Below are 9,710 nucleotides of genomic sequence, written 5' to 3'. Positions count from 1 at the left end.
TGAACTTCTTGTGCAGGTGGGGCAGCATGAGAAACAGGGAAGGCTTTGGTGGTTTGCAAGACTGCTCACCAATGGCTAAACATCCCTAGTTTAAGAACAGTGTTCCAGTCACAAACCTAAAAACACAGCCCCAAAGAAGCTGTTGTGATGAAAATTACCTCTATCCCAGCAAAAACCAATACAACTATCAATGAACATTGGTTTAGGGGGGTATTAGGTCAACAGGAGAAAGACTGAATAACTGGAGGTTTTACTTACAGAGCAACCAGGGAGCAGAAGAGTAGTGGAGAAAAGACGGTGGGATGTGGTGGAAAGCCCAGAGAAGGGAATTGCTGGGCAGGGGATTGCGCCATTGCAAAAGAGCTGAGCCACAGGAGGGTAGGCTGCAATAGTGCAGGTTATCACCTCTAGCACCTTCTGCCTTGGCTGTTGATCCTGGCCTTTATTTTTTCATGTTTTCCCTGCTTTCAGCGCTGCCACAGTGATGCCTGAAAAGCTTCCGATGGGTAAACACACCTGGCCCTGCACTCATCTCCCTTCTCCCTGTTTAACGTTCAGACTTGTCAATGGCTAAAGTTAGCACCGAAGTAAAATGAAGTATAGTAACTACTACATCCACATACAAACACTGCCCTTCATCCAGGCTGTTGTAATATTCAAAGGGCAGCTGGATCAGTGAGCCCCACAGGAGAAGCATGGCTCTTGGCAAGCCTAGCCTGCAAGAGCAACAGCAGAGAAACATTCCTGCAATTTTCATCCTGGGGCAGGGGGAATATTTTTCTTGGAGCAGAGGTAGATTTAAATCCCTTACCCATCTCCTTCCTCTCCAAAATCTGATGCAGTAAAACCTGGGCTTAGTCTTAATTATCAAGGTACTGGGGGAAAAAAATGCCTGTGTAACAAAAATTTCTAGGAAAATGTGCTTTGAACGTTGCGCTTCAGTGAGTCAGAACTGAAGAGAGTAATTCTGGCTCAGAGCTATTTACAGTGAAGCTACAGTGCCAAGGTTTCCTCCACTTCCCATGATGTAGCTCTCCTGTCAGACACCTCCCATCAGATACTGTGCAAATCAAATCTGAAGAAACTACTGTGCACCTTTCAATAAGCAGCCAAATAAAGACAGGAGAGAGGAAAGGAACTGACCATCAAAACAACTTCCATAAAATTACTATCTATCTGTACAGTTACTAGGTATTGCTGAACCAACACAGCTTTTCACATTGGTGTGGTGCTCCTTGCCCAGCACAGGTGGTGTTGAAGGCTGTGCAGTGCAGGGACAAGAGAAAGAATGTGTGTGACCACCCCTCAGCCAACCCCTGGGGACAGCCACAGGACCCTTGCCCAGCTTAGCAGACACCAAGCATCTTGAATTACAGATCTCCTCACATTTCGTTCCCTCCCCCAGGTAAACCCTGCTATCCAAAGCCTAAGCATGGACAGCGTAGACAGTGCCAAACATCTTAAATGTTACGCATGTATTTGTAAAACAGAATGAAAAACTCCACATCTTACTAATCCGTTTCCTCTAACACTTACTCTCAAGAGGACATTAAGGAATGGCATGGGAATTGGGAAAGGAAGGTGAAAATTGCAACCTCTTAGTAAGTGATGTTCAAAAAACTAAGAGGCCTTGCTAAGGGAACAAGCAGGTAACTGCGGGCTCACAGAAGAAACCCGTCAGTTTCCACTATCCATAGCACAGTGTTTGAAGATGGTTCAGAAGCTTCTAGAAAGGAAGAATAAATCAGAGAGTTTAGTAACAAAACAGATGGCAACATGGCACAAACCATACAGAAAACCTTCCAGTAGTGTTAACTCTTAAGTCAAATTTGCTGTCAGGCCTGGAGCAGGTGCCTGTCCTGTTCCCTAAAGAGCACCTACCACACTCTTCAGTAAGCACCCTGTAATCCAGACCAGCTCCATGTGTCTCATCATCTCTCACTAACTCCAAACCCTGCAGAACAGATGTTCCCAGCCAGCAACAAATTTGAAAGGCCTCATCTATTTTTTTCCGGTAAAAGCCTAAGCTTCACATAAGCATGTTAAAGGAACTGCAGTTGTGCAAGGGTCCCTCTTCCTTCTAGTTTGCAATTTCATCTGACTAAAAATCCAACTAACAATAACACTCATGCATGAGTGCTATTCATAATCACAAAACACAGTAAAAGGTGAATTAGAACTGCTTTCCAGTATTTGGTTTCTCAAGATCTTTATATTTCTCTCAGTAAGTTACAATTTCCATGCTGCTTGTGTCTCAATATATGAGCAGACACAGATGTTTGTCAGAACTGCAGATGGTGATGGAAGAGCATCTTTGCCAGTCTTTAGTTGGTCTAAACAACAGGGAAAAGTACCTATTTTTGGAGAAAGCTCAATTTATGCTTCAGCTGTCAGGACTATTTGAGGTCTTTCCACTTCTGCATTTTTGAGAGGTCCTGTCTAGTCAGCAGGAAAAGCTGGATCCTACATGTATATTTAACCTAAGCTCCCACTCATCCCTGCTCCACCAAGTTATACTGAAATTAACTCCACAGGTTTTATAGCAAGAGTCCCTGAGGAGCTGAATAGCAGTAGCAAAGCACATGGAACGGCAAGAAAGCTGGCAGCTTGGAAGGGCCCTATATACAGGTAAGGAGTGAAAAGTAATGCTGTAACTACACTAAGTGACTCTGGGGATTTTCATGGCTGAATATACTATTCAGTTAAAGAGACTTCCTCTGAAGCCAGTCTCTGTATGTGGACAGGATGCACCTGTCACATGAACTAGCAGGTTACTAACATGGTATGGGTGGTTACAGTCCTGTTGTATAGCCGACATGTAAATAGCAAGGGCTGCTTTCATACACACAGTTGTTTTTACAGCTCTTTAAGGGCTTTAGCTAGCAGAGCTGCTGGACAGTGAAGCGTTGTTGGTCACTAGCATGACAGTGGCACAGTTTTGCAGCTGACAACACCTTCTGGGGTAAGTTAATATGAATGAGAGTGTCATACTAAGATTGTGGCCAGATACATCAAAATCAGGACCTCTGGTCAGTAGCTGACATACCTCTAAGGAAAAAACAAACACTCACAAGCCCGTAATTCTCTTCACTTGTGCGGTATGGCAGGCATGCATTCAGAAGACAATTTCTATGACAGAATCTGAAGTGCCATCCTCTTGAAATAAGTCAGACTTATATGTCATACCTCAGTCTGAAATATGAGAATGGAACTGAACTCTGAAGAAATCCCATGAAGTTCTCTAAGATGACAGCATTAAGAACAGACAGTGCTGTCTAGCCATAGAAAAAATGAGTTCTAACACATAGTCATGTAAGTAGTTTTACTTATTTAGACATTGAAAACAAATTACACTTTTCACACAGTGATCCTCAGAGACCAAATAGAATGTCTGTATTTTCACTGAATTAAAAAAAAAACCAAAACAAACCCAAAACAATCCAAAACCAAAATCACCTCAGAAGTTCAGGGTTAGAAGCCAAGTACTCTGAAGATGAAAGAACACATTTAAAACCCTAATCTTGCAATACAGTGAATACATAGGCATGTAGCCTAAATTAATTTGAGGATACTATGCTGGCCCACTCAGTCCCTGGACTACAGCCCAAGTTTCCACACTCTTAGTTCTTCTGTCAAATATTTGTGTATGGACACTAATCCTTACGGAACTTACTGCAGGAACTTGTTTCACAGACAGAGCTCCATTGATCAACAGTGGTCTGCAACAGAAGAATGTGTAGTTCTGTTTCCTTGACACAAATCTATTCAGCACAAGAATTGCAGTACATAACTTGTAATACCAAAACCTTCTAAATCCTATCTTATATTTTGCAGAAAGGCTATTTTGTTTCTCTCATTATAATGTTCTAATGTATGAATTCCACTGGCAAAGTTCATTGACAGGATACTGTTATGAAAACTACCACTCAAAATGAGCTGCCTACCAGATTCTGCATAAAGTTCTATTGAAGGCTACTTCCCCTGTGGAAACAAGGATGCTGCATATTTTCAGATGGTGTCCTGGGACTCAATCATTTTTTTCATACATTTTACATACCAATTGTAGTTTCCATTTCTTTAAAAATCATGCCCTTCACAATTCGGTATAAAGTGTTGTGGGGTTTTTTTGGTAATCAACATTCTTCTCATAATACCTATTTTCAAATGCTTAAAAATTGCCAAAACTCCACTCATGAATTTTATGGCTATCTGTTGAAAAGCCATTGCATACACAACTACTTCAATGCAGCTGAACCTTTGTAGAAAACCTCCTGGTTTTAACTTACATGTGAAATCAGGAGGACTATTTTCACCATCTATCATAAAAACATATCAAGTTTTACTTTATAAAAGCAATAAAAAAGTTACATATTGCTTAGTTTTACTTTTGCAAGTTAACCAGCTCATTACTTCAAAAACACCTGTCTCTTTGTCAATCTTCTTGCTGAGAGATGTGATAGAAAAATAAAGACCATCTCTTTCCAGGAATACAAAATAGAATATTAGTGCAAAAATAATAAATAACAATAATATAGTAGATTACTCTAAAAATAATACATTCTTTATACTAACTTTAGGTATGTTTTCACAAAACAAAACAAAAATTAATACACATCTACTTACAAACTATTATCTTCCTACAAATATGTTCTTCATTCAAAGTTTCTATTTCAATAGGAAAATTTCAGAGAATATACTTTACTGTGTTAAGGAAACACTATTATCAAAAGCAATTTTTTTTTTAAAATTCCAAAACAAAAAAAGAAAAACAAAACTCAGACACAGAACTAGTCCAGTGTAATCTATAAAAATTAACTGCACTTCTGATTCTACACTACTGATAAAGGAGCAAAATACAAGAAACTTCCTTTTTATTTAAACCTATTATTGAGAAAAAGTAGGTTCTTTGGAAAAAGAGGCCACTACGAAAGATTTTGGGGAAAAAAAATAGGTACTTCAAATCAGTTACACAAGTTTTAAGAATCAGAGTTCTTAATTAGCTCTTTGCAGTTCTCATCTTTCTCAATATCTGAAGTCTTGAAAGCCAGATGTTCCAAAAAGTTCTACAAACCCAGAATACATTTTTATATATTTACATATATATTTATATGTATATCTGTATCACTGTTGAGCTATCTTTCCAAGTCGCCGCCGCCGCCTAGAGAAAGCCTTGAAGTTCCATTTGATTGACTCCAACATAAAAGGTCCATTGTAGACAAACAACACCGTCATCTTGTCATTGTAAGTGAGATTCTGCAGGAGCTGGTGAAAAACACAAAAGCCAAAGTCAAAATAACTGATGTCAGAATGTTCCATGTTACTTACAAAAGGTGAAGGAGGTCTACATAAAGCCTTAGAGCTCAAAGGATCAATACAGCAGGATTACAGCTTTTCTGACAGATGCCGCACATTTGTTCCTAGAAATGCCCCAAATGACTCCACTCATTCTTCATGCCATTTCAATACTTCACTGTTCTTACTACAGAAAAATCTTGGTATTTAAAAACCTTTGTACCTGTACCTTCATGTGCAAATGAAATCATTACTTTTTTGCTGTATCCACAATAGGCAGAGAATACTGGCTGTTTTTTCCAGGGCAGGGCAGGGCAGGGCAGGGCAGGGCAGGGCAGGGCAGGGCAGGGCAGGGCAGGATGTAGAGTTACTTGGGTACAATTCTCTCTTGTGCTTGTGCTCCTCTAAACCAAGCAATTTCCACTACTGGAAAATCAAAACTTTCAAAACTTCTGAAAGTTGCACTGTTGGATTCTGGAATCTTGCTGTCTTCTGGAGTAACTCCAGGCACTGCACTTCTTCTCTGAAGTATAACAGCCAAAACTCAACACATCACAGTCTAGATCTTCTCAGGCACAACCCCAACAGATTTTTCAGGCAAGGTGTGGGGTTATCTGCAGTGCTCTGGAGATGACTTTCAGCAATCGCCTTGTAACTGATGCTCAGCTTGTTATCCACAGTAACTTCTCTCGTGTCTTTTAGGCATGTATGCCTTAGAACTAATGCTGTTAACTTTTTCCACTCAAATACCCTATTATTTGCTTGTCCACTCTAAAATGCATTCCATTTTCAAAATAAGTTACCTCAACTCAGATTGTTTTGAATTCTAATTTTGTTCTACTGCAAAGAAGCATTCGTGATTATTTGCATGTCTAACATATGTAATCTGTTTCAGCATAGATTGGTATTAAAAAACTGATTTTAATATTGATTAAAAATATTGATTTTCAAACCCACCACTCACTCCTAAAGAACACAATCAGTTCATCTACTTATTCTGACACTAAATCATGATTCAGAATGCAATTTTCTGAATCAACTCTACTGCATATTAAATCTGTACCTCTTCCACTCTGTAGCTTGCTTAAAAATATACCTGGGGTAAGTGTCGACATACTGAACAAAACCATGATAACATTTTTCCCTGTATCCACTGGAAACATACACAGAATTTAGCTTAGCATGACAATTTGCCATGCTTTCTAGTATATGATGACATATAGCATAGCCTCAGGAACTGCAGGTAAGTCACTCGAAGAGCAGTCTGGCTTTCTCCTCGGCCGGCTCTGTACAGCCTTGTAATTATCCTCTGATGCAGCCCACTCAAAACATATCATCAGCTAAAACCTTTACATGAAATGCTATCTCAATAATGGTCTTTGTGGTAGGCCATTGCAACTTCACCGTATTAACTGTGGTGATCACCGACTTGCAGAAGAGAGGGAGGGAGAGGAAAGAAGAAATACAAATACCTTCAGTCACCTTTATAAATGCATCTCTTGCTGCTGAATAGTAACGTAGCACATTCCTTGATCTTCCTCTTACTATATGTTAAATGGATTTTTTTTTTAGCATCTGAATTTTTTTACTTCTGCTTTCTCAGTTTTACTCTAATCTTTCCGGTTAGCTCTTCACATTCAGTTTTCCCCCTTCTCTATTCATAGTAATTTGACAATGAGCACAACTTTTGAAACAGACTCTGAACCTTAGTCAGTCATGTTCTACAGGTGCTTATATGTGGGAAGCATTACAGTTAGTAGAGCTATTCCTATCCTATTAATAACCAAACCACTCTCTCACTCCTCAAAGTAGAAGAGAGCACAGAAAAGCAAATCCAATAATGACAGAAATAGCAAGATGACAGGATAGGTAACACACAAAACAAGAAAGAAGTAGTATGGACAGGAAATGACCAAACTGTGTGGAGGTAAGTATACTCCAAGATCAAAAGGAACAAAAAACGTCACCTTCCTTCTACTTTCAGTCAAGTACCTGCTGTAGGAAGGAGGCTTTTCTCAGGCCCTTCAACCGCTGTTTACAGGTAAGAATAGCATGTACCAGCCAGATTTTCTAATACACAGTGAAATACAGGATGCAGGAGAATTGGTATCTTAATAAAAAGCATACAGCCCATTACTGAACGCTACCTCCGTGGTGTACAAGTAACCTTTACTAGTTCAATCTGTTTTGGATCAAGTTGCATGTAACATTAGCCTCTGTTAACTCTTCAGGTGAACAGCCACCCTACTTTTTAGTCTTTTTAAGCCACAGCATCTATCGCTGCATCATCTAGTAAGCCAATTATATATATTTACTTTAGCAGAAGAGCACAATTAAGCACTGGTCACTCTTGACTGTAAAGTCCTCTTCAAGCCACTCTCCACAGAGCATAGCACTGACCATATCTGAGCTTGTAAATTTCAGATTATTTCTTGAATACTTTTCCTCTATTACTGTGGGACTTCCCTAGTTCTTTCGATGTCAGCAGCACCAGCCTGTTCCAATATCATTATCTGAGTTGTTTGGAAGCTGGTCTCTGATACAATCCCAATTCTGTGTGAGCTAGAGGCATTCCATTTGACAGCCTTGTAACATGGTACCCTGTCCACTGATGGTTAACTTGTAATACTTCCATACAGGCCACAATTACATAACGTGTTTATGATCAGGTGAGCCTTGGTGTAAGTTGTCTGAATTCTTGCCAGGACTGTCCTTAAAATGGACAAATTCCCTTACAGTTAACTTTTAATATGAAATTCTTCAGTAAAACAGAGGTAAGTTTTGCATTGTTTACAGGGGTGATATAACACAAAACTCTTCTACATATTAAACTTTCATTTTCTGCTACGCACCTTTGGTGTAATAAAGAAGTACTGAGACGTGCTTTCTTTACAAGCAGTGTTCACTACCATTTCAAAAACTCTTCTCTCATTTACTGGATCCATTCCCTAAAAAAAGAAAAAAAAAAAAAAAAGAAGTCTGCTCTCTCCACTATGTTATAAGCATCTGTACAGTAAGAGGTAGATACTGCAATATTGATCCTCACCTGATTTATTTCATCTACAACCCTGAAAGGACATCTGTTGAGTTCCTGTAGAGCCATCAGGTACAAAATAGTGGAAACACTCTTCTCACCTCCACTCTGATGATACGGAGTCAGCTCATGAAGTTCACTGCTACTGTGGAATTTGACTCTAATGCGAACCCCATACTTGTCGTACTCCTCCTATAACAACCAATACCCATTAAACTCAGTTTCTTATACTACAGCTTATTTGATAATGACATGCAAATTAAAGGAAATTTATGTCAAGTGTTCTACAGGGGTATACGAGCTAGTCAGGTTCAACTTGGTATCAATATATTAATTCTGTTTCATATATTTTTCTTAACTCTTGATCTGTTCTTCTTAGATAGAGAATTTTCAACACCACTCTCTCCCGGTGAGAGTGATTTGTTAAATTCTAATTCCTCATAAGGAAGACTTTAATAAATATTAAGAACAGCAACAAGAAGAAATATTCTTGACTAGAAAAAGGACAAACCATACCCCTATAAATTCACTGGAAAAAATGCATTAGGGTACATGATCCTATCAACTTGAACAGTGAGGTGATGGGGGTGGTGGTGTGAGTGTGGAGGTTAAAATCCCATCTGAAACTCTTAAAAGTGCAAGCAGTCTAATTAAATTCTTCACTTTTCCTCCACTAGTAGATTGAGATACAAAGCTCATACAAAATCCACCATGACAGCAATTTCACTTCATGCTCAGTCAGGAAAACTACACGTGGATTCCGACCCCAGCCTTTTCTTTTTAACAGAAAACAAGACACTTAGCAGCAGTTTTAGTCAATGATGCATAGGTATGAGGATAACCCATGTGGTTCAAAAGACAACCCACACAAGGAAATACATTCATAATTAGAGGAAGAAATTTTCCAAGTACTTGTTGGTATTTCTGAAGTTCAGGTAAACTCAGTGCAGGAATGAGAATGCAATCCCCAGGGCTGAAAACCCATACTGACTGCAATCTTTATATGCACCTAATCAAGTTAATGAGACTTACAGGAAAGATTCAAAAGTTTCAGAAATATGAGTTCCAAGAGAACTGTCTATATTCACTATGGATGCCTATTATCCTGCACTTGAAGGTAACTAACTCATAATCTTTTTGTAACAGTTGTAATGCCTAGAGTAGAAGAAAGGAGCAGAGGCGATTCCTAATGGCTACTCTTGGAATACTAGACTCAGAAAGGACAGTCCTGACAAAGGAACACTGAGACCCCCAGCCCACAGAAGCTGGCACATTCCAGTTTGATTCAAATTGCCACATACCACAGTCAACAGGCATATGAACCTGGGTGACCTGGAAGAGCTGAGTCATTTTAGGGCTGGGGTTTATGATGAACAGGTCTAAA

At 39.3% G+C, this 9,710-nt stretch overlaps 1 protein-coding gene across 2 annotated transcripts in view; it reads right to left on the bottom strand.

Annotated features, from left to right (window-relative positions):
* Window positions 1-4,854: 4,854 nt before the first annotated feature.
* Window positions 4,855-9,710, bottom strand: part of SMC5 (structural maintenance of chromosomes 5) — a 45,547-nt gene continuing 40,691 nt past the window's right edge. For both annotated transcript variants that reach the window (XM_062641356.1, XM_062641364.1), the window contains 3 exons: window positions 8,339-8,518; window positions 8,145-8,240; window positions 4,855-5,262 (listed from right to left, as the gene is read on the bottom strand). In XM_062641356.1, coding sequence (XP_062497340.1) covers window positions 5,122-5,262; window positions 8,145-8,240; window positions 8,339-8,518 — 417 coding nt within the window. In that variant the 3' untranslated portion in view covers window positions 4,855-5,121. The remainder of the gene's footprint in view (window positions 5,263-8,144; window positions 8,241-8,338; window positions 8,519-9,710) is intronic.

The sequence above is a fragment of the Pezoporus occidentalis genome, unplaced genomic scaffold (genome assembly GCF_034315485.1).
Source record: "Pezoporus occidentalis ecotype Australia unplaced genomic scaffold, CSIRO_AGI_Poc_V1 ctg117, whole genome shotgun sequence".
NCBI lineage: Eukaryota > Metazoa > Chordata > Aves > Psittaciformes > Psittacidae > Pezoporus > Pezoporus occidentalis.
The sequence above is the reverse complement of the archived record's forward strand: the minus strand, read 5'-3'. Positions and strand labels throughout refer to the sequence as shown.